General features: G+C 41.1%; 1 protein-coding gene across 6 annotated transcripts in view; it reads right to left on the bottom strand.

Moving 5' to 3' along the window:
* LOC134226671 (myb-like protein Q) overlaps positions 1-26,657 on the bottom strand; it is a 571,978-nt gene that overhangs the window by 299,551 nt on the left and 245,770 nt on the right. For 2 of the 6 annotated variants that reach the window (XM_062707590.1, XM_062707589.1), the window contains exon 2: positions 21,004-21,269. The exons of 3 other annotated variants lie outside the window; for them this stretch is intronic. In XM_062707590.1, the coding sequence (XP_062563574.1) occupies positions 21,004-21,141 (138 nt within the window). In that variant the 5' untranslated portion in view covers positions 21,142-21,269. Of the gene's footprint in view, positions 1-21,003; positions 21,270-26,657 lie in introns of those variants that run through there. One more of the 6 variants, XM_062707597.1, reaches the window with a different exon arrangement.

The raw sequence follows: 26,657 nt of genomic DNA, 5'->3' as shown, positions 1-26,657 counted from the left end.
TCCGTGATCGGCATAACCAAGGTATGTTGAACCTGAGGTTAGCTTAAATAAATCACCTGACAAGTTAGGAACTGAACCCAGAGTCAAAACTAACAGACACAAGGAATTAGAAAAATGAGTATCACCCTGAAAATATGGAAGAATTTCCTTCACTTTTATTGGATTATCAAAACTAACTATTTTTGTAAAAAAAGTTCTACACGCAGATTGTTGGAAAAATTACCTGTAGCTAAAAATTCCATGTTAATTTGAATTATTTCGGAAAATATTCTCCTGGCATATTTGGAAAAAAAAAATCCTCAGAAAATTCGGAAGACCCGGCTTGGAAATTCGGAAAAATATCCAATAGAAAATCAAAGTAATTTTCTCGTGGCAGTTTGGAAAATTTTCGATTTCGTCATTCAAATTTGGAACACTTTCAAAGGATGCCCGACTAGAAGAGCATAACTAAAACTTAACACAATTTAAACATATTGTGATATATATAACTTATATTGATACAATTTTGTTCTTAGTAGCCATTATCTTTCAAATGTTATAACAGGATTTTAACATACATGTTAAACATAACATACCTACATTAACATGTAATAAGATTTAAAAAATGCTCAATACTGAATTGCCCAACAGTAGGCAATTCAAATAGATGTAGCAAAGTCTCCTGCCATAGATATCATAAACGCTGATATAATTTGAAAAAGTTGTCTAATTTATAATGTTATAACATGAAACTAGTTCTTGAAAAATATTCTTGTTCAGAAAAAAAACTAATATTTCTGAATATTGATCACAATCTGCACCGAAAAAAATCTTTATATTGAATATATTTGTCGCACACATAAATTTTTGCAATTTGGCGACCCAGTTATTGAATTTATGTGTGGGTACAAATTGCATAACCCACACATAAATTCAATAACTGCATATTAGAGACCACACATACATTTTATTTGATTATAGATTATATTTGTACTTCGCGTGGAGAGTGGATATGTGTGCACTAATTAGAATCATGAATTAAATTAATGGATTTTTGCCAATAAAAATGTGTGGAATTTTTGTAGTGTGGAGACCTATCACGACCTGTAACTGCACAGTTAACAATATATTTTGTATCTGATTTTGTTATAAATTTTTAACAAAATATGTTATTTTTATGATTTATTTTTATTTATTTATTTAGTGCTGATCCATCTGACTACAATGTCTTAATGAATAAAATACTCTACATAACTTGTCATAACACACGATAATTACACCTACAGCAATGACGAACGAATATTTTGAAGCGTGTGCTTGTTTGGTTAAAATCGAAAAGATCCTCAACTACCGTGAACGTCCGGATCATCGACGATAGTGGCTCATTGTAGCCGAACGCCGTTCGATGGAACCTGTCCTGTAGCAGTGATCGTTGCCGGAGAGGACGTTGAATTGCGCGGAAGTCCAGAAGCGCAAGCAGCTGCGGAGAATCAATTTCGTTGTTCAGTACCTTGGCAACGAATGTTGCCTGCTGAATTTTTCTTCTTCTTTCAAGGGTGTCCATACCAAGCAGTTTACAGCGATCAGGGTAAGCTGGAAGATTCAATGGGTCACGCCAGGGCAAACTACGTAATGCCAACCGAATGAACCTCCGCTGAACACGTTCAATCCTTAGGGACCATGATACATCATTTGGCGTCCAGATAACAGAAGCGGTCTCAAGGATAGGTCGTACAAGCGCACAATACAGAGACTTCAAGCAATATGGATCGGTAAAGTCTTTGGCAATTTTAGCAATAAAGCCCAGCTGACGATTTGCTTTGGAGATTATCGCTGTATAATGAGAATTGAATGTCAGCTTTGGATCCAACATGACTCCTAGATCGGAAACCATCTCAACTCTTTCAAGTATCGTGTCGTCTATCCGATAATCGAACAATATTGGCTCCTTCAATCGATGGAACGTCATCACGGAACATTTCGGACATCGTTAAAGTACAACGTGAACAACAAGGGCCCCAAGTTGCTTCCCTGGGGCACACCAGAACCACTGCAGAAGGACGATGAAACGCAGGAATCAATTTTCACTCGTAGTTTTCTTCCAGTCAGGTAAGAGCTCAACCATGATGTAAATTTAGTGGAGATACCGAGACGAAAAAGTTTGATCAGCAGCATACTATGGTCGATCTTATCAAATGCTGCTTTCAAGTCAGTGTAGATAACATCTACTTGAGCCTTGCTTTCCATGGCATTCACGCACGTGTTAGTAAAAACCAACAAGTTCGTAGTGACCGATCTTCCTGGCATAAAACCGTGCTGATCGGTTGAGATGTAGTTCTTCGATTTACTAAGAATCACCTCACTGACGATTATTTCGAATAGCTTGGACGCAGCTGATAAGCTAGTTATCCCCCTGTAGTTTCTGACTTCCTTTCTGTCACCATTTTTGAAGACAGGAAACATATAGGATTGCTTCCAAATCTCCGGAAAGATGCCATCATCGAGTGAGCGGGAGAAAATAGAAGCGAGAGGCTCGGCGAAAACAGTGGAGCAGCGACAAAATATAACAGATGGAATCCCATCTGGACCCGGAGACAGAGAGCTTTTCAACTTTTTAGCAGCAGCGATGACCATTGCCGGGGTGACCACGAATGTTGTTAGGCTAATCAAGTCCAATGGAACGTCTAACGAGGCGGATGCAGCTTCGGCGCCGGTGGCAGAGCTTTGATTGAATACGGATTCAAAAAATCTTGCAAAGAGTTCACAACATTCCGCAGATGTTTTCGCTTCAGCGTTGTCATATACCACATTCTTTGGAATAGATGAGTTTTTCCTTTTACTGTTGACGAACTTCCAAAAGCTTTTGGGATTACGCTTGAGATTGGTTTGCACTCTCATTACGTGGGCCTTATACAAATCCGAATTCAAGCTGCGGTAAGCATTACTAGCACATTGGAAACGACGTTTGCTCTCCAGAGACCGTTGCGCACGATGCTTTCGTTGACTGGTATTTCTTTCGCGTTTCAGCTTTCTAAGTAACGAGGTACTCCAAGCAGGTGACTTTGGGGGCCGCTGAGCAGGAACATTGGCTTGCAACCATTGTTGAACGATAAAACAGAATTTACTCGCCATTTCGTTAACATTCTGACTCGCATTTAAACAATCCCAATCGATATTTTGAAGATCACTGCAGAGTAACTCATAATCTACCTTACCAAAATCCAGGCCTGGCTTATCGTCTGTACCGTGCGAGTAATCAGTCGGGAATTCACGTCGCGCTGGGATAGATATTTCCAACGGAGGATGATGCGTATCAACGGGCAACAAAGCAACTACAGCAGGGTTGACGTTTGGTTTATAATTATCGGAACAGAACACAAGGTCCAGTGTACGATCTGATTGATTACGATGGTAATTAATCTGGGTCATATTCATGAAATCCATTCCGTCCAGCAGTGCAGCACTTGATGCAGGAACAGACAAAGTGTCAGCAATCAGCACGTTATCATCAGCATTCTGAATCCACTGTAGACGGGGCTGGTTATAATCCCCGCAAATCAGCACATGGTCATCAAAGGAAGCAATGTCGCACAGTTCACGGACGGAGGCTACATGTTCATCAAACATTTCCACATTGTGGCTACGATCAGGCGGAATATAGACGGCACCAACCAATAGATGATGACACCCAATGGTGATATCAGCAAATACCTGCTCAAGTCTTTCACCAAAAATGATAAAATTGTAACAAATTTTGATAGTTTTTTGTTTCGAGTAGTGTAATTTTTGATAGAAATTTAGATATTTTAACAAAATCCTGCACCATATTTCTAACAAATTTTGTTATAAAAATTTTGTATAACATAATGACATCTTCTTCTTCTTCTTGGCATTACATCCCCACACTGGGACAGAGCCGCCTCGCAGCTTAGTGTTCATTAAGCACTTCCACAGTTTTTAACTGCGAGGTTTCTTAGCCAGGTTACCATTTTTGCATTCGTAAATCATGAGGCCAGCACGATGATACTTTTATGCCCAGGGAAGTCGAAACAATTTCCAATCCGAAAATTGTCTAGACCGGCACCGGGAATCGAACCCAGCCACCCTCAGCATGGTCTTGCTTTGTAGCAGCGCGTCTTACCGCACGGCTAAGGAGGGCCCACAACATAATGACATATGATGATATAATTTTGATATGACCTTCTAGTCGGGATATAATTCATAAAAATTTTATCTTGAAGGTCAAAAGAATTTCCTTGTAAATTTGAAAGAATTTGCAATGTCACCTGAAAATCTAAAAAAAAAAATGTAACCAAGAAAAAAAATATATGGAAGTTCAGTAGAATTTTTCCTAAAAATTTCGAAGAAATTGTACGTTTAATTTTTTCAAGAATTTCCCGTGAAAATTCTAAAGAATTTTCCGTAGATCCAGTAGTTGACAGGATCTCTTTCACTTACAATTCTGTACAAGACTCTTATCTAATCCGTAGTGAATTGCTATAGAAGAAATAGTTCCTTACATTTTTGTATGTAAATCTCCTCATTTTAGAAACTGTAGGAAACTCAGGTATCAGTCGATTATTGTCAAATAGAAATTCACATACATCGATACTACAAGGTTTCGATTACGTTTCATTGCGCTTGGTCACTGGTTTAAGGAAGAACGAGCCGTAGGAAATCATAAACTTCTCAGAAACCCAATAATTATTACAACACGTGAAGTTACAAGCACCCAACAGATTATTTCACGTAATTATGGCGTTCCATTACATCACCAGCTGTTTGAGCAGTGTCAACCAGCTTTTTCCCGTTACTAAATAGGCATGTAAATCACACGGAACGAGCTAATTGGACCTGATCGCACTCCCTTCTCTGCCAGCTTACGTTAAGCCAGGAACTCGCCGCTCCGCCGCGCAATCTAAGTCAAATGTCACAAACCGGAATTCAAAGTGACTGTCAAGGCTCCTCGCGCTCAATTACCAGCACAGACCGCACCAGTAGGTCGGTATATGACAATGTTGTGGGTAATTGCTGCATCGCACTTTTACGTTACCAAAGGCATGTCAAGGCGCAGCACAATCGATGCCGAACGTGGTTTACTTGCTGGCTAATATTCTTGAAAACAAACACACGTTTATCCACCCTCCGTTAGGCATAATTGTTGCTCGTTTGTCGGATATTACAGTCGGCTGTTTGGAGGTATAAGACGTCATGTCCACCTACCGGAGCGGCGCGTCACCAAGCCGCCGAAAGGAAACTCATTGCATAGCCTCAAAGGAGGTACTCCACTTTGCTGCTTTTGTCACACATGCACTGCAAGGTGTTGGATATTAGGTTGTTGAAGCGATTTGTTCTTGCTGATATGCTGTCCCCGCGCAGTCCGTACCCACTCCGCCACTTTTATCTAAAATCCTGAATCATATAATATGATTCATATTCATCCACTTAAGAAGTATTTGACACTTTGTATTTGTCCCAACGTCTTGGTGACAACATTCTGATAGAATAAAGCTTTTAAACTTATAAACAATGCATGAAAGAACTAATAGAATCATTTTGAACCTGCAAGTAAAGTATGAACTCAAATGAAATACTACGAATCAACAATCTGATCCACAAACAAGACCATTTTGTCTAAAAATCAAGCCTGTTCTTACACTTATTTTCACTAGTGTATATATAATAATAACAAATAGTAAAGCACAATTTTTAAGTTCTGAAAGTAACAGTTGTTCGTAGAATTAAACGATACAATAACTGAAAAGCTTTTGAAAACAATCTCAAAATTTTACAAATATTTTCGTGTCCTACATTTTGTACATATATTAAATTTACTCAGCAAACATTTAATGCCATTCCGTGTTTTTGGTGGAAAAAAGATTTTTACAGCAATTTGCATACTATTTTAGATCATAAGAAGCGTAAAATAAGGTTCGCGGTTAATGTCAAAGCAATTACCCGAAGTAGAATGCGCGAGCGAATCATGTACCAATGGAAAAAAAAATTCAAGTAACTTCTGGTTTAATCTGCCATGTGACGACTCGAGAAGGGTAGCAATGTTCAGATAGAAGGATTAGGGATAAAGCCAAGACCGCCAGATTGCGGGGTCCCGAAATGTACAAAGCAGTTTGATTTTCGTACATAAGGATTTATGGGGCCCGGCCATGGCCCTTCTGGATTCCCCCTAAAAGCGATAGAAGGTTGAGGGATGGACATTTCAATTTCTATCGATATAATCACGATCGCCATATCGTTTAAAAAAAATCATCTGTATCGAGTTGCACCTCTTTGATCTCTATCGAAGAATTTGTATAAATAAATCAACTCCAGGTTCTCGTGGAGGTGGCTCTACCTGTGCTGACACTAAGCTGAAAATCTTCACGGAGGGAGCAGTCGGCAGTGATTAATATGAACTGTTTTGAATTAGACACCGGTTGGATTGTTTCTTTGCATATGGAAGCAAGATCCAATAATCGAACAGCAGGGGAACGTTTTTGTCATGCGGTGCCATTTTCGATTAGAGCGATACGACGGCTGGCAATTCGAACTCCTGCAGAGAATTAACCTTAATGGCTCACTTAGGCAATCTCTTGGTTCGTTCGCAATAATCTGTCAAGAGGGAGTTCGTATTTGCATTAACCAGTATTCAACCTTCGATGCAATTATTCTAAATTTATCGATTGTGTTGTCTGCGTGCTGTTGAGCTGATTAACCCTTAAAAGCTGCACGAGCTTCAAAAATGCCTGTGTTTTTTCGTTTTTTTTTTGCAAGTAAAAGTAAATTTGAACGTTTTCCAGTTATATTGTTACTGTTACCGATACATCCATAAATTCCTTATCAACGGTGTGTGATCACTGCTCATATCTATTCAAATCTTGCTACGTAATATACCAAATCGAGCCAGACAGGAGTGATCCTATTGGGAACATTCAATGCATCCAAAACATTCATGAGTTCAGTTCCTGAATTCCAACATTGAAGAGAAACGTAAGATATCAAATGATCCATGTCAAATTGCTCAAACTCCCCTTGAATCGAAATCCGTAAACAGGATTTTGATTTCATGAAATCTAAATCCATACATCTATTCAATATCTAATTTGCTTAACAATAAAAATCTAAAATAACCCTGTAATTGGCACGGCAAATGCTGGGTAAAGCGTACTTGGTACTTGGTCGCGTACCTGAAGGAATAAAATAGACCCCATCTCGCGGTCCTTAGCCTCTTACCCAGCAACTCCTATCCCTACCTCCCCGTGGTGCTGGCCGGGGTACGAGCAACCTTAGGAAAGATCGGATAACCAACGCCACTGAGAACTATGGTCGTATGCTAACAGGGAAGGGGGGGTTTGCTCCTCTCCGGAGGTGCAAATCTTACTGAGCGTCTGTTCTCCATGTCAGGATCGGCTCACAACAGCGTCTGTTCTCCATGTTAGGGGCGGCTGATCATCGTCCGAGTGCCAGCGAGGGACGGTAAGTGAAACTGTGCACCCTGGTCCACAGGGAATAAGGAGGAATGGTCCTCCGGAAATTTATGGGGTTTGGTGTCAGGCCCTGCAAGCCAGCCTTTAAAAAAACATAAGCAACGAACAATCACAAGAGAGTACGGACCGGATCCATCGGCAAAGACTACAGCGACGAAAAGGGACTAGCGAATGGAAACTCGGTTCATGGAACTGCAAATCTCTCAACTTCATCGGGAGCACACGCATACTCGCCGATATGCTCAAGGACCGTGAATTCGGCATCGTAGTGCTGCAGGAGCTGCGGCAGCACACATGAGCTGGGAACAGCTTTCATAGTGATGGGCGATATGCAAAGGCGCATGATCGGGTGATGACCGATCAATGAAAGAATTTGCAGGTTGAGGATCAAAGACCGGTTCTTCAACTTCTGATGATAAGGACGCATTTTACGCGCAGCTGGAACGTGAGTACGACAGCTGCCCAAGCCACGACGTCAAAATCATCATAAGAGATTTGAACGCTCAGGTTGGCCAAGAGGAGGAGTTTAGACCGACTATTGGGAAGTTCAGCGCTCACCGGCTGACGAACGAAAACGGGCTACGACTGATTGATTTCGCCGCCTCCAAGAATATGGCCATTCTTAGCACCTACTTCCAACACAGCGCACCCGTATCGGTACACCTGGAGATCACCACTGCAGACAGAATCACAAATCGACCACGTTCTGATTGATGGACGGCACTTCTCCGACATTATCGACGTCAGGAAATATCGTGGCGCTAACATCGACTCTGACCACTATCTGGTGATGGTGAAACTGCGCCCAAAACTATCCGTCATCAACAATGTTCGGTACCGACGACCGCCGCGGTACGACCTAGAGCGACTGAAGCAACCTGATGTCGCCACTGCATACGCGCAGTATCTCGAGGCAGCGTTGCCGGAATAGAGTGAGCTCGATGGGGCCCCTCTTGAGGACTACTGGAATACAGTCAAAGCAGCCATTAACGACGTAGCGGGGAATAACGTCGGGTATATAGGACGAAATCGACGGAACAATTGGTTCGACGAAGAGTGCAAACAGATTCTGGTGGAGAAGGACGCAGCACGGGCGGTCGCGCTGCAGCAAGGTACCCGGCAGAACGTGGAAGTTATAGACGGAAGGGGAGACAGCAGACCCGCCTTTTTCAGGAGAAGAAACGTCACCTGGAAGAAGCGGAGTGCGAGGAGATGGAACAGCTGTGCAGTCCTCAAGAAACATGCAAATTCTATCAGAAGCTCAACGCATCCCGCAAAGGCTTCGTGCCGCGAGCCGAAATGTGCAGGGATAAGGATGGAAGCATCTTGACGGACGAACGTGTGGTGATCGAAAGGTGGAAGCAGCACTACGAGGAATATTTGAATGGCGCTGAGAATGCAGGCAGTGAAAGTCAAGGCAACGGAGGAGATGACTACGTTAGTTCAACGGACGATGGAAGCCAATCAGCCCCACCTTGAGGGAAGTTAAGGATGCCATCCTACAGCTAAACACCAATAAAGCAGCTGGTAAGGATGGTATCGGAGCTGAGCTCATCAAGATGGGCCCGGAAAAACTGGCAACTTGCCTGCACGAACTGATAGTCAGAATCTGGGAAACTGATCAGCAGTAGAAGGAAGGGGTTATGTGCCCCATCTACAAGAAAGGCGACAAGCTGGAGTGTGAGAACTTTCGAGCGATCACCATTCTTAATGCCGCCTACAAAGTGATATCCCAGATCATCTTCCGTCGTCTGTCACCATTAGTGAATGAGTTCGTGGGAAGTTATCAAGCCGGCTTCGTTGACGGCCGCTCGACAACGGACCAGATCTTTACTGTACGGCAAATCCTTCAAAATGCCGTGAATACCAGGTCCCAACGCACCATCTGTTTGTTGATTTCAAGGCGGCATACGAGAGTATAGACCGCGTAGAGCTATGGAAAATTATGGACGAGAACAGCTTCCTGGGAAGCTTACCAGAAGGATCAAAGCAACGGTGGATGGTGTGCAAAACTGTGTGAAGATTTCGGGCGAACACTCCAGTTCGTTCGAATCGCGCCGGGGACTAAGACAATGTGATGGACTTTCGTGCCTGTTGTTCAACATTGCGCTAGAAAGTGTCATGCGGAGAGCCGGGTGTAACAGCCGGGGTACGATTTTCAACAGATCCAGTCAATTTATTTGCTTCGCGGATGACATGGACATTGTCGGCCGAACATTTGCAAAGGTGGCAGAACTGTACACCCGCCTGAAACGTGAAGCAACAAAAGTTGGACTGGTGGTGAATGCGTCAAAGACAAGGTACATGCTTGTGGGCGGAACCGAGCGCGACAGGGAATTTAAATTGTATGTGGACTGAATTTGAAATAGATTTTGAAAGGATTTGGATTAAATATGGTTTGAATTATAATTGCATTTAGATTGAAGGTTTAGATTGGATTTGGTTGGACTGAATTTAAGTATGTATATTTGCTATTGGGTTTTAAATGAATCATTTGTTAGAGAAACTGCATATATCCATTTTTCACAGCTCCGAGAAAACAACAAAAAACTGATTTTGAACAAATTGACACCGAATCTTCTGATTTCTTCGATACAGATCAGTTTTTAGCAAAACTCAACATCCTGTGGCACTTCGAATTTGAAAATGGTAAGCAGTAGGGACACGGCAGGTATTTTCCTCTGTTCGTCATAGTCTCGAAAAACAATAAAAGAGACGCTTTTTTGTAAAACTCATACGTACCAAATCGTTAGCTCAGGAGAAACGTTCTGCTATAGTGGAGTTCTAGCAAATGTACGTTGCTTTTGTTGGTTTTAGCCCCTACGACGATGGACGGAAATACCTGCCGTGTCCCTACTTCATTATTGCTCTACAAGGTGCGTGTACATATGTAGTTTCTCAAACAAACGAAAATTCTTCATACATTTCCGAACAATTTTTTTTTCGTATTTTTTGTCGGAATACGTATTTTTGGACGAGAATTCTGAATATATGAAAATCTCATTTTGGCTACAAATGTCACATATGCAGTTTATCAAACAAGCGGTTCAAATGTAGTTGAATTGAATCGCTTTAGAATCTTATCGCCTTTTCTCGTTGCATGAGTGGTTTGGCTAATATTTTTATTTCAAAGTTCAAGCACGGCAAAGAAGCAATTGATAACGAGGATTGATAGCTATCTTCTTCATTTTCATTTGCATTACTTCCCCCAATGTGACATTGCCTCATCGCAGCCTCATGTTCAATAAGAACTTCCCCAGTTATTAACTGCGAGATTTGTAAGCCAAGTTACCATTTCTGCATTCAACACGATGATACTGTTATGCCCAGGGAAGTCGAGACAATTTCCAACACGAAAACTTCCTAGACCAGACCGGGAATCTGACCCGGCCACCCACAGCTTGTATGACTAATATCTATAGTCATTCTTTATTCATTACAAGCTTCAAGAGCAGAGGAGGGGAAGATGTAGTGTATAAGATCTAGATTATAAGCTATCAGAAATAAAACCAAATTAATTCTCTTTACTTGTCTTAAGACGAGTTTGAACCATTCCATTTAAATCCACTACTTTATTGTACCTTTGACAGACACTTATTTCGGCCACAACAGTAAGGCCATCTTCAATAACTTGTACTTGAAGTACGAAGTCAAGTCAAGTACGAGACACTGAAGACGGCCTTACTGTTGAGGTCGAAATACGTATCTGTCAAAGGTACAATAAAGTAGTGGAATTAAATGGAATACCGTCGTGGGGGGTGACAATGGGTCAAATGGGGGTGAGAATGGGTCACTGTTTCAACCGCGTAGAATGCTTGTAGAATAGATTGAATGTATTTGAGGGCAAGAAGACTAAAATATAAGAGACCTTTTTGAACGATTTTGCTCTACGACCTCTAGAGTCTAGACTGTCGGTGAGATGATGACCCATTCTCACCCCCCAGACCCATTGTCACCCACAATGGCGGTAGTACAAACTCGTCTTATGAAATCAATGCAAACAGAATAACTACATCATTATTACAGTTATCCGTATTCAATAAAGGTACGTATAAATGTACCTGCGCGGGCAGCAGGGACTATGTCCAAGGGCTTGACGATCCCTCCCCAGGCCATCTGCGAGTTGTGGGGCTTGCCTAGGATGTGGTGGGGTTTGACAGTGAGCCCTGTTAAACCTCTATAAAAAGCTGCATGTATCCGCAAGTAGGCCCCACCAAAGCGACCGTGTGCCGCTCAAAGCGCACAAGCTCAAGTCCTGGTGTTAGGTGGGACGCTAAACAGCCCTGACACGACGGCCCTCCGACGAGACAGGAGGTTTGCGCAGGCCCAATAAGCCGCCTAGAAAACCAATCATTATGAACAATATAAGAGATAATGCGACTCGATATAATCGGCAAAGACCTAGGCGACGAATACAGGATCACGATTGGAAGCTTGGAACATGGAATTGCAAGTCGCTAGGTTTCGCAGGTTGCGACAGGATGATCTACGATGAATTACATCCCCGCAACTTCGACGTCGTGGCGCTGCAGGAGATTTGCTGGACAGGACAGAAAGTGTGGAAAAGCGGGCATCGAGCGGCTACCTTCTACCAAAGCTGTGGCACCACCAACGAGCTGGGAACCGGCTTCATAGTGCTGGGTAAGATGCGCCAACGCGTGATTGGGTGGCAGCCAATCAACGCAAGGATGTGCAAGCTGAGGATTAAAGGCCGTTTCTTCAACTATAGCATCATCAACGTGCACTGCCCACACGAAGGGAGACCCGACGACGAGAAAGAAGCGTTCTACGCACAGCTGGAGCAGACATACGATGGATGCCCACTGCGGGACGTTAAAATCGTCATCGGTGACATGAACGCACAGGTAGGAAGGGAGGAAATGTATAGACCGGTCATCGGACCGGATAGTCTGCATACCGTATCGAACGACAACGGTCAACGATGCATAAACTTTGCAGCCTCCCGCGGAATGGTAGTCCGAAGCAGTGACGGGAAATGTCATATCGATGTCATGGGACTAATTTGTTAATAACTTTTTTCACAGGTAATTTACAATCGTATGTTTTATATAAACATAAAGCACTCAAAGGATCCTTAAACTTTTTCTAATAGGTCATTGCTCTAAATCTGAAATTGGCGCCGTGAGAGCCGAATAAGTGTCAAATGACATTAATGTCATGACATTTCGTGACTTTTTTTAAATTCGTTATCGTGCCTCATACTGTGTAATTAGAACAATGACCTGTTCGGCAAACTTGTAGGATCTTTTGAGCATTACATGTTAATAAAAAAATCCGAATTGTACATAACTTTTGAAAAAAGTTATTAGCAAATTAGTAATAGCAACCCCATGACATTTTTTTGACATTTCCCATCACTGGTCCGAAGCGCTTTTTCCCTCCGCAAGAATATCCACAAGGCCACATGGAGATCACCTAACCAAGAAACGGAAAACCAAATCGATCACGTTCTAATCGACGGTAAATTCTTCTCCGACATCACGAATGTCCGCACTTACCGCAGTGCGAATATTGAATCCGACCACTACCTCGTTGCAGTATGCCTGCGCTCAAAACTCTCGACGGTGTACAACACGCGTCGAAGTCGGACGCCGCGGCTTAACATTGGGCGGCTACAAGACGGTAGACTAGCCCAAGAATACGCGCAGCAGCTGGAAGTGGCACTTCCAACGGAAGAGCAGCTAGGCGCAGCGTCTCATGAAGATGGCTGGAGAGATATTCGATCCGACATTGGTAGCACCGCAACCACTGCACTAGGCACGGTGCCCCCGGATCAGAGAAACGACTGGTATGACGGCGAATGTGAGCAGTTAGTGGAAGAGAAGAATGCAGCATGGGCGAGATTGCTGCAACACCGCACGAGGGCGAACGAGGCACGATATAAACAGGCGCGGAACAGACAAAACTCGATTTTCCGGAGGAAAAGCGCCAGCAGGAAGATCGAGACCGTGAAGAAACGGAGCAACTGTACCGCGCTAATAACACACGAAAGTTCTATGAGAAGTTAAACCGTTCACGTAAGGGCCACGTGCCACAGCCTGATATGTGTAAGGACATAAACGGGAACCTTCTTACGAACGAGCGTGAGGTGATCCAAAGGTGGCGGCAGCACTACGAAGAGCACCTGAATGGCGATGTGGCAGACGAAGATGGCGGTATGGTGATGGACCTGGGAGAACGCGCGCAGGACATAATTCTACCGGCTCCGGATCTCCAGGAAATCCAGGAGGAGATTGGCCGGCTGAAGAACAACAAAGCCCCTGGGGTTGACCAACTACCCGGAGAGCTATTTAAACACGGTGGTGAGGCACTGGCTAGAGCGCTGCACTGGGTCATTACCACGATTTGGGAGGAGGAAGTTTTGCCGCAGGAGTGAGTGGATGGAAGGTGTCGTGTCCCATCTACAAAAGGGCGATAAGCTGGATTGTAGCAACTACCGCGCAATCACATTGCTGAACGCCGCCTACAAGGTACTCTCCCAAATTTTATGCCGTCGACTAGCACCAACTGCAAGGGAGTTCGTGGGGCAGTACCAGGCGGGTTTTATGGGCGAACGCTCCACCACGGACCAGGTGTTCGCCATTCGCCAAGTACTGCAGAAATGCCGCGAATACAACGTGCCCACACATCATCTATTCATCGACTTCAAAGCCGCATATGATACAATCGATCGGGACCAGCTATGGCAGCTAATGCACGAACACGGTTTTCCGGATAAACTGACACGATTGATCAAAGCGACGATGGATCGGGTGATGTGCGTAGTTCGAGTTTCAGGGGCATTCTCGAGTCCCTTCGAAATCCGCAGAGGGTTACGGCAAGGTGATGGTCTTTCGTGTTTGCTATTCAACGTCGCTTTGGAAGGGTAATACGAAGAGCAGGGATTAACACGAGTGGTACAATTTTCAATAAGTCCGTCCAGCTATTTGGTTTCGCCGACGACATAGATATTATGGCACGTAACTTTGAGAAGATGGAGGAAGCCTACATCAGACTGAAGAGGGAAGCTAAGCGGATCGGACTAGTCATCAACACGTCGAAGACGAAGTACATGATAGGCAGAGGTTCAAGAGAAGACAATGTGAGCCACCCACCGCGAGTTTGCATCGGTGGCGACGAAATCGAGGTGGTAGAAGAATTTGTGTACTTGGGCTCACTGGTGACTGCCGAAAATGACACCAGCAAAGAAATTCGGAGACGCATAGTGGCTGGAAATCGTACGTACTTTGGACTCCGCAAGACGCTTCGATCGAATAGAGTTCGCCGCCGTACCAAACTGACAATCTACAAAACGCTAATTAGACCGGTAGTCCTCTACGGACACGAGACCTGGACGATGCTCGTGGAGGACCAACGCGCACTTGGAGTTTTCGAAAGGAAAGTGCTGCGTACCATCTATGGTGGGGTGCAGATGGCGGACGGTACGTGGAGGAGGCGAATGAACCACGAATTGCATCAGCTGTTGGGAGAACCATCCATCGTTCACACCGCGAAAATCGGACGACTGCGATGGGCCGGGCACGTAGCCAGAATGTCGGACAGTAACCCGGTGAAAATGGTTCGCGACAACGATCCGACGGGCACAAGAAGGCGAGGTGCGCAGCGGGCTAGGTGGATCGATCAGGTGGAAGATGACTTGCGGACCCTCCGTAGACTGCGTGGTTGGCGACGTGTAGCCATGGACCGAGCCGAATGGAGAAGACTCTTATATATCGCACAGGCCCTTCGGCCTTAGTCTGAATAAATAATAATAATACGTATAAATGTAAGTAAACAATGAGTTTTAAACATTTTCGGGTTCTTTCAACTATGACTTATATCTGGACTGCTTAAATATATTTAAAAAACATTCATAAACATTTAGGTGAATTACACGAGGATCATAGAATGGTTGCACAAACTTTCAACTTTCATATCCTGTTTCTGTTTACTGGAAATAAAAAAAAAACGGAAATTATTGATACGCTGCAGAAGAAAGAGATTTTAAATTATGTTTTTTGGGTCTTATATTGACAGCCGCAAAAAAGCCTTCAATTTTATATTGATTGTTGCTTCTACCTCCTCAATAAGGCCGTAACGGAGGAGTAACGGCATCCAAAAAGTTCATGGCATCTCTCAAAATTCTTCCAACAAATCCTTAGATGCATTAAAAATATTTGATACCAATCTAGCCGCATTCTAGCACACCGAAAGCCATCCAAAACGTTCTTGAGTTCAGGTCACCAGATCAACAATCACGTAGAAGCGTAATGTGTGTTTCAAACCAAGTTCAGGTTATCCCGCTAAGTTCAAAGATATCAGATGAATTTTGTGGAAATTTTTGGCAATTCTCATAGTGACATTCTGAAATTCGCGAAACGTTCTGATGTTTAGATCATAAGAACTATGCAGTTACGGCCTGCAGCTGCAAACTCCATCTATGTAGGCCTTCCAAAACGTTCTTGAGATCAGGTCGTCCGATTTACAACCATATAAGATCATAATGTGGGCTCAAAACGCTGCTCAGATCATACTGCTCAGTCTACAGGTATCAAAATGATTTATGTGAGAATATGTAAAAAGAATTTGTGAAACATTCAGAAATTTAGGTCTTAAGATCTTATGCAAAAACAGCCTCCAAAAAAGGCCTTGTTTTATTTTTCAACGAATCCTTAAATACTTGGCAAAATATATAAGACCAATCTTCCAATATAAAAAAAGCCCTAATAATCAGCATGAACCCGAAATCATGCAATTCGATCAGTGCATCACGGAGAACAAACGTTTTGCACGAGGTAACTGTCTCCCTGGCTTCTTAAGGAGCTCGACGGGCTCTTTCTAAGTTCCCTCTCCCTGTAATGCATCAGCCGATTTTATAGATCCCGGATTTTGTCAAAGGGGCTTAATTTGAATTTTGAACTGCTCCTTTAGACATATCCCCTCGATTATTTATCTAATAATGGTATGGCAATTGTATTTTTAGTTATGTACAATAGTTTGCTAATATTTCTTATCGAAATAGATAATAGAAATATATTGATAAGAGGTCAACTCTAGTGGCTCCAAGGCTCCTAATTTCTCTTATTGTCGATTTTTGAATCCTTTTAATGAGTATCTTAGAGCTTGTGCATATATTCCGAAATCTTACTAAACTATGCCAAATAGGTTAGGCCAATATCACAAAAGATTGTACACGAAGTGCAATGAATATCTATCGTCTAATAATGCCATTGAAGGTATTCTAGTTTATCGGAATGAAGAATCATTCATGGAACTAGAACACACAGATTAGTTAGTTCCACATATCTATTTGACATACCACATAATGACATTCGATTGCTTTCAGTGCTGAAGTGTACTCGTTAGGCTTCTCAAGAAATGTGAAGATGGGCTTCGATATATTGAAATGAGGCAAGATTGGTATCAGATATCTTGACAGGTGTCTAAGAATCTATTGGAAGAAGTTTTAATAGATGCCGAAACAATATTGGAGGTTTTTACTGCTTTGGTTTTATGAACTGATCTTCTAAACGTTTCACGAATGGTAGAATAATGTCATTATATGGCACACAATTTTTATTCACATAAGGTACACTGGGGAAGTGGAAAAGGGGTAAGTGTAAAAATCGACTCGAAAAATTGAAATTGTACATACTTTACAGTTTTAACACATCATAACATTATGCAAGAATATACTTTGATGCTCACACTAATACTATGTTGAAATTTAATACATACACTAACACGGTTAACGCTTGAACTGTTATTTTAGGTTTCGCGAAAAGTAGATTTTTGCATTCATAAAATCGATTTCTATTTGCATCAATTGCTCTTGCTTTTTTCAAGTGAATTCATATCACAGGGGACCATTATAATACAATTAAACTAATCCAATTCAATTGGTAGTGGTTTGTACAAACAAAGCAAATAATTCAAAAATTTTACACTTAACCCAGGTATCAAACACTGCGGGGGAAGTGGATAATGTTCTAATCACGCAATTTTTTTCTTCCCTCCAGGGTTTATTTCGATAGCTGTGAATCTTAATATGTTCCTTCTTTGTTATCACTGTGATTCAAGTGGTGATTGGACTCATATAAATGAGAAAATACCCGATTAATCCACCTATCGGTGCTAATGCCTTTCACATGTTTCACATATGAAAAAAATGCATAAGAAAGTTAAAAATAGCACTGATAGGTAAATATATTGTATAATTAACATTAATTTTTATTCATAACAAGTTTCGCCGTTGAATGCAATTTTTTTGCGAATAAATTGGTTAAGGACAAGTGCTTAAGAATAGCTGATAATTTTGTACGTGCTTTGCGCACTTACATACATACAAATACGCACATACAGACATCATCTCAATTCGTTAAACTAAGTTGATTAGTTTATAGCCCTATAAGTCCCATTTTTCCTTTAAAAAGTTCATCTTTGGGGTGAACATATAGACTTAGACACATAGTGTTCGAGAAGGCAAAACCAGCCCTCCCTTAGCTATTACGAGAATTACTTGAGGATCTATTCCGTTAATGTAATGAAATTATTCCACAAAAGATACTCAGAGCATTGATTTTAGTTATATGTAACTTTTCATCACTATTGAAGGTCAAGGTAACATGGGTTTTCCACTTTCAAAAAACAACTCCTAATTTTAAAATCTGTTTCCATAAATTTCAAGCGACCAAAATGGTATGAATTACCGCACAGTTGGTGCAAAATTGACTGTTTTTGATAGCCCATTTTTATTGAACGCACTGAAATCATTTAAACTGGTTTTACACTAATTCAAACATGCACTATCGATTTTTCCTTTTCCACTTCCCCCAGTGTACCTTACATCATCCGGTATCTTTGAACTGAACAGAATGGCTGAGCTGACTCTGAAATACGCCTTACGTTTCTACATGATTGTAGACCTCATTGTATTGAAATGCGGGAAGATTGACTGTACATATCTTGACCAACATGGGGCCCTCCTTAGCCGTGCGGTAAGACACGCGGCTACAAAGCAAGACCATGCTGAGGGTGGCTGGGTTCGATTCCCGGTGCCGGTCTAGGCAATTTTCGGATTGGAGATTGTCTCGACTTCCCTGGGCATAAAAGTATCATCGTGCTAGCCTCATGATATACGAATGCAAAAATGGTAACCTGGCTTAGAAACCTCGCAGTTAATAACTGTGGAAGTGCTTAATGAACACTAAGCTGCGAGGCGGCTCTGTCCCAGTGTGGGGATGTAATGCCAATAAGAAGAAGAAGAATATTGACCAACGTCTAAGGATCTTCTGGGTAGATTTTTGATTAAAGATACGAACTTTTGGAGGCCGTTACAGAAGAAGCCTAATAACCCAAACTTCAAAGCGTTTTGCGATGTCTAAGAGGCATGCAAAATATTTTCGCGAAATCAATTGATGGTATCTAATGCGGCATACGCTTTTTCATAATCGTAGATCTTATGACATGAACTCAAGAACGTTATAAGTGGAACAATTCACGAAATAAGTGAGTGAGTTTAGCATTTATTGGAGATCAATATCAAAAGTTGTTATATTTGGTTGACTTCTATTAAAAATGAATTGTTTATGAATTGAATTTATTACAAAATAAAATTTAAAAGTGTTACATTAAATTAATATGTGACCAAACCAATGACAACGATTTAACATCGCATGAGGCAGAGGGAATACTCTCCGTAACGCTGAATAAATCACTTTTATGTAGTGTGCTATGGAGTAAGATCTACTAAACCGAGCCTCACCTAAATTTATTTTTCAAGCTGGGAAAATTAGTTATGGTAATCAGTGTTGGTAGAGTCATACTCAAATCGCAATCATCGAGGCTTCATGCACAAGCCAACTCGCTTGCGATTTTGTAAGGAGAGCATCGCGCTTGAGTTTCTCGAACACAATCGCTTCGCTTGCTCACCGAAAAATGATTTCGCTTTAAAAAGCGTCAAAACGCAATCGAGACGTATGTTTTGTTTACATACGGATTTATTAGTCATTATTCTAAGCGAAAAAAGTAAATTCAATGCATTCAACAAAGAAGAACACGTAAAAAACATACAATGATGCAAATTGCGATTCGAATCATGATTCTCTGGGCCATAATTTTAATGGGATTTGAATAGCCGACGAGATTTGAGAATTTGATTGGTAATTGAGGATTCATCGTATTTAGTCTTCGCAACCAATTAACTTTGCCCTGTAGATGGTTGAGAGATTCGAATTCCTTACGTTTGAGACAGAACTGTATGCTGCGGAAGCAACTTCTCGAGCAATTATAGTTAAAAACCTCGGTGCCTATTGCCCTAGGCTGAGCTGACTGCTAAAAAAAATGTACTAGTCGATCTGCTGCAATAATCCTTCGCCTAAATGTATCTTCGAATAAACTTCCTTTCAACCAAATGTCATTCGACCAAACTTTATTCAACGAAGTGCCCCAAAGCTCTAATATCTCTAATATCTGGAAAAATTGCTTTATTAGACGAATAAAATCAAGACAATGTCTTGAACGAAAGACTTTGTCATGAGCCACAACCGGAATAATTTGAATGGTTTCCTGGTTTCTCCTCGTGATTGCTGATCCTGTCAGTATTCATGGATCAATATCATCAATTAACCCAGAAATGACTCAAGTGACAGACTTTACCGGTTACGTTCCCCATTACTTCTCAAGTTTCCTGCCACAACTATTCCAAAAAAATCACCTCCAGTAGCGAACAATGAGGAAACTTGTTTTCACTCCGCATTCGTTCCATGGGTGAACTAAATGACACAAACCGCACCGGTAGACTCTGACAGGTTCGATCGTCTTCCATCAGACTATGATCGCATCGATGCAAATAGCATGGATCATGGCTGCACCCTTGCTGTGAATACTGAGGTCCGGCAGAGTCCCTCTCACTGCAAAAAACCATCTGCGCGCTAGACACAATGATGCACACACGCGGGATAGGACAGGGGTAAGTCAGTCATATGGCACTCACGGTTAATTAGTTGACCGTCAACTTTTCTCCACCGGTTGGCATTTGAAACGATCGGACCGACGCTCGTGGACAGGGGTGTCAACAGTGAAGACATGTCTTCATTTTGAAGCAATATATAGCAATCTAACGCTAATGCTATTAAATTTTGGCGTTTTGAGCACTCTTTGAAATACATGCACTTCGAAATTTTCGATTAACCGGTTTCTTATTGGTGTCATGCAATCATGTATCAGTTTCATTGTTTAAATACTAAAAAAACAGGTATATGAACTCTGACTTCAATATTATTGCCAAGATTCTGCTGCTGAAACCAGAATATTGATTATGTTAATTTTTATGACAATTAATTTTCTTCTCAATTTACGTTTCTGACATTAATATTTGATGTCATTTAAAAGCCATTAAATTACGTGAAATCTTTGCTTATAAAAGTTAAAATTATTAATTAATTTATTGTATATTCATGAAATAATTACGATTGCCATTGATCTCTATTAATTCCAAATTCCGCAAAACCGCAAAAAAATGAACGATAATAAAACAAACCTCTTCGAGGTGGTCAACTGGCTCCGGGGCATCTCCAATAAAAGCGATAATTTGCGATAAGGTCAAGAAGCGTGTCTTCTTCCAGCCGCTGGCATCAGGTTCAATCAAAGCACCAATAAGTAGATGCCGCGCAGTCATCGCATCGGCGCATTTAGTCTGGACAAACGGTATCCAATTAAGTGCCGCGTTGTTGAATGGTAGTAAAAAAACGCGCAATCTCTTAGATGGTCATTCAGTTACCAGAAGTGCCGGGGTGGATGGAATGTCTGCAAAAAAAGAGAAAAAGATCAAAATACGTCAAATTAGTCAGAGCTAAAGAGGAAAACATGGCAAATCCATTATTAGTAATGGAGCTTTTGCGGGTTCAACTGACTGCAATAACATCGTACCGACAAGACACAGTCGTACACTTGACAATGTGAGCAGGTTGCTCATATTTTAATTTGCCCAACAAATGGCAAACAAGTGGTTAAAAAAGAAACATATTGGAAGATTTATGTACATCTATTCAACTTTTTCTTTTCCAAAGAAAAGTAAGAAATATAAGAAATATATTTTTTTAATAATGTAAAGAAAGATTTTTTTTACTCGTTGAAGTCATTTTCTGTCCAGATATTCAGATATCCACAATTATCATACTAAAAAAAGAATCTATGACAAAAGGTCGAAAGACTAAAATTCGAAAGGACGAAAGGTCGAAAGATAGGAGGTAGAAAGGACAAAACGTCGAAAAGACAAAATATCGAAAAGGGCAGAAGGTCGAAAGGACAAAAGGTCGAAAGGGACAAAAGGTCGAAAGAGACAAAAGGTCGAAAACTAAATCTTGCTCAATTATGATAATCATCCTACTAACTCAATCCTAATCATCTACTACACAGTATAAAAATGTTACAGCATATATGATGTAACAAAAAGGCTCCATTCGAATCGACTCATTTTTACATCACTTTTTAAAATTACAGGTTGTTGTTACTATGGGGCTTGTATTCAATATTGCGTACAAGAAAAAGTTGGATGTAAAATTAGAGGCTTTTGATCACAAAAATATGGGTTCAAATATTTCCGTAGCGTGTAACTTTCAGAATTTTTAAGTGTGTAACTCAATCAGACACGTAAGAAAATTTTATCAAAGGTCAACCTTAGTAGAAACATTCTGAAATGTGAACAGATCTACAAAGAACTACTAAGAGAACTAAGAAGGGTAAGAAGACTAAGAAAATTCTGAAAACTAAACTAATAAGATAACAAAATTTTAATCATGTCATAGGTGAATAGATTTGATTTTCAACTCGTGAATTGACTCTGTTCAGTTATGAAACTGATGTCTACATGCTGTTTCTCTACACTACACCTATAACCTCTGCCCCTTTCAAACAATCAATTGATATGAGGATAGCAATTCGTGTATTTCCATATCCCCCTGCGGTCTGCACCGTCATCCGAACTGCTAGTTGCAAAGATGGACACTCATCGCCGCAATAACAAATCACCGATGGAACATCAATCAAAAGAGATGCTGAAGGTGACAGACCGCAGTAGTCAAGCTCAAAAGCTAGTAGGAACCGCAGCGAGCAAAAACTACCACCTTATTATTTAGTTGTTTACAATGCATTGGAAGAATCTAACGAACGACGCAGTGCAAAGCTAAATTCGTTGCGCTTGTGGTAAAAAGTTCAAGGCCCAACGTTTTGCTCTTCGTCGGTCATCATAGAGGTATCCTGCCATGTGATGACCGTGCAAGTCGCAATATATTGTGTCTTTCAGCACTACTGTCGTCAAACAAACAACATCATTCGTTTTGCATTAAATTGGATAGAAAAAGTTCACTCTGGAGCTACACACCCCAAGGGGCAGGGCTTTCAATTTACTTGCGAGAATATGTATGAAATCTAAGCAAAGATTATTCATTCAACTGTATTCAATGCTCGATAAAAATGATTGATTTTAATTAATAATCAAAGTTTTGCTCGGTGCAAAAATCATTGTGGAATTGAGCTCAGATTTAAACTTAGTGCTCTCAAAGCTACGAGACTATTATATTTATTTATTTTTCCATTACTGGCAATTAGCATTTGAATATCAGAACAACTTGCGATACCATTGATGGTTTTATGTTTGTTTCGTCCATGGGGGGACCCTACGTTGTGTTGTTGTACTTTCTCTCTTTTACCGGGCGACTACGAAGGAAACTACTGAACTAGGGGAAGGAATTGCAATATGCCCTAGCTAAGTATAAACCGCTTTCATGCCTTATCTACAACGATTTTCATGGGCGTTTTAACCTAATGCAATAGTTGAACAATATAGCTAGCTGATGCCATAATAAAATTAGAAAAAATCTCAGTCATATTGATAATATTAACATTTCAAAAAGGTGGTGATATTTCGTTGCCGGAAAACTCATGTGGCAAAACGCCTTTTAGCCAGCAGCTCTTATGGAACAACGCACCACGCGTCGGCGAATCAGCATTCTGGTAATATGGGCAGTGCGTGGAGACGCGTAGTACTTTGTAGTTAGTTCTAGGGCGTTTTGCCTCTCCGAAATGTTAGATGTTTCATCAAAATGTGGAAAATGTCGAATTTTCCTACATCTCTTGCTATTGTTTTGATACTTTTTTTTGCCTAACCTACATAATTTTATTATTTCGCGTCTAGTTTTGTTAAAGCTGTTACAAACATGGTAAATAAGAGTGAATACCCGAAAGTCGTTTTGCCTCGGGGGGTGCTTTGGGGCCTCTTCCCCTATTAACTTGTTGCCTACGAGAGGCAGCGTGCCAACTCATCGCTCTCACCGGTAGCAGGGAGGTCGAATAACAAAATCGTTCAAAAATGTCCCTCATATTTTAGTTTTGTTGTACTATTTAATCTATTTTACAAACATTCTAAGTAGTTGAAACAGTAGCCCATTGTCACCCCCATTTGACCCATTTTCACCCCATTTGACCCATTGTCACCCCCATTTGACCCATTGTCACCCCCATTTGACCCATTTTCACCCCCGACGACGGTACGATTGAAAAACCACAAAACATGAAATCAGAGTTGCCTTTTATATGCGACTTTTAGTAAGGATGCATTAATTTTGGGATGAGCGCAAAAAAAATTTAAATGTAAATTTTATTGGCATTGCGATCGGCATTGGCGCGCAGACCAAAAAACTAATAAATCAATGTACGTTGCTCTAATGTGCATTTTCTTGTTCACAGACAGCAGCAAAGTACAACGAAGATGACGATGATACGATATGCGTTTGAAAATATTTGAATAATTCTAGGAACTTTCAAATGGGCGTAATTGATTCTGACTTTTTAGATTGGAACGGTGATTGTGCTCTTCATTCAAACTATTTTAGTAAGCTTATGTACCTAATAGAAATAATAGATTCTAACCTAGGTCAGTTCTACGAAATATGCTAAATTAAGAAATTATTAGACGCTTCAAATTTCAAGGACAAATACAGTTACGCCTTTACGAACAATTATTGTTTTTTACCACAGTTTTCACCATCACACCACAGTAAAAGTTGAAAGTGAGAACTTAGACGAGCCTAGTGACTACAGTTTCTGTCTCATAATCATGAGGTTTGTGTGGGCAGCAGGGACAATATCCCAAGGCTTGACGATCCCTCTCCAGTAAACTGCGAGTTGTGGGGCTTGCATATGTTTGACTATGGGCTCTGTCAAACAATTGTCAAAATCGGACTAGCCCAGTCATAGTTTGCAGTTATCATCGAGCGCCTGTTCACCCAAGGCTCATATCAGCATTTGTTGCTCATTTATTGGCGGCAGATAATCGTCCGAGTGCCAGAGAGAGACTCTCAGCAAAACTGTGCACTATGAGCTCCAAAAAAAATAGGTGGGTAAAAAATAGGCGAAATTCTGCAAGCCAGCCAAAAAAACTAGAACTGCGTCGGCCTAGTAGCCCTGCAGGAGAAGTGTGGGGCGAGTTCAAAAGTTTAGAGCCAATCGAACTACCAACCAGAACTTTACCCGAGCAGCACACTTGTGGTATGGAGATTTCTGTAACTTATATACAACTGAATTAGGTTACATTTAAGTTGCAGCAACCAAATCGGTCTGATTTGTGCTGCTAGGGTAGCAACAAACACGAGCTGAGACCAGCTCATAGTGATGAGCGACATGCAGAAGCGTGTGATCGGGTGGTGGCTGATCAACAGTTATAGATTGTGCAGGTTGTCATAATTCACTTATTTTGAGAGATATGGTATAACGAATATCGTTAACCCTCAAAGTTTGAACGTGCGATTCACGCTTTCATATAATCACAAAAAAATCATAACTTATGCATTTCTCAATCGATTGTGGCAATCAATCACTCCCTAAAATTGCTCAGATCTCTAGTTTCTGGAAATAGGGTAAAATTTTGGATTGGCCACTTGGTTCCGGAAATATTCCGAGGTGTACCGTGGTTGGTTTTTTGGCAACCACTTGTTTATAGACCTGTGCGCCGCCGCCGCCGGTGGTTTTACTCACGCCGCCGCCGCCGGCGATTTTGGGTCGGCGCGCCGCCGATCATAATTTTGCCACGCCGATGACTAATCGTAATAAAAAAATCAATTAACTTGAGTCGAGTCGAGTAAAATAAGAGACACTGAAGATGGCCTTACAGAGACGAAATACGTATTTATAAGACAATACAACGTGGTGGAATTGATTGGAATAGTACTAAACTCGTGTTATGATTGTTGTTGGTAGTTAGTTGTTAGAGTGTTGTTGAGGTGGAACCTAGGATAGGATGTGCCAAGTAGTCAGTAAAAATCGTACCGATTTGCTGTCACAATCGTACCGGTTGCTGATTGGTTGAAAATGACAATCGATTACTTCGATTGGCGGTGGCGCGTTTTTCGTAGAGCAGCATGTTGTTAGTTTGGCCGTGTTGCATGTTTGTAAAGTTGATATTAGGAAAAATACGTAAATGTTTGAGTTCCAGTTTTTTGGTGAAAAATAAATTTATATTGAACTGCAAACGCCATATAAATTATTCTCAAGGGTTATAATGGTTTAAAACTGTTGATTTTAAGCATTATCATTCAACTTTTTGTCTTTTTCGATCCAAAGTCACATTTTTATTAGCGAAAACTTCTATCTGTTAGTCTTTCGCTTCTCTTACATAAATAATGGAAAGAACGGAAAGAAAACATCAAGTTTTGATACATGACATTTGGAAGATTTTGTACCAAATTAATTTGGCTGCACTGGCGACCACCTCGTCAGAGCAACCGACTAAAAAACAACAAGGCAGTCTCAATTGAGTTGTCACATCCTATCCTAGGGTGGAACTCGTCAGAATTCAATTTCAAATCTACCTCAAGTGATGGTGCCTCTAAGACAGTGTGGTGACAAACAAACATTGGATAATGAATTGGTTGGTTGATTAGTTGTGAATTTGAATTGGGCTGTATCTAGTAGATTTAATCTACTAAGTAGAATAATACAAAAAATGTTGAAATGGTCTTTGAAATTCGTTCAAGCCAAAGCCTCATTCAGTCGGGTACCTGAATCTGTAGGCAGTTTTGTCCTAGACTCTGCGCAAAAAATTCTGCTTTTTGATTTTACTCCATCCAAACGATTTTAAATCTTTACTAAGCAAGTGCAACTTATAGAAGGCTATTTGAATTTAATAAATATCCGTCG

Source organism: Armigeres subalbatus, chromosome 3 (genome assembly GCF_024139115.2).
Source record: "Armigeres subalbatus isolate Guangzhou_Male chromosome 3, GZ_Asu_2, whole genome shotgun sequence".
NCBI classification, from domain to species: domain Eukaryota; kingdom Metazoa; phylum Arthropoda; class Insecta; order Diptera; family Culicidae; genus Armigeres; species Armigeres subalbatus.
Note: the sequence above shows the minus strand (reverse complement) of the source record. Positions and strands in the feature narration are given on the sequence as shown.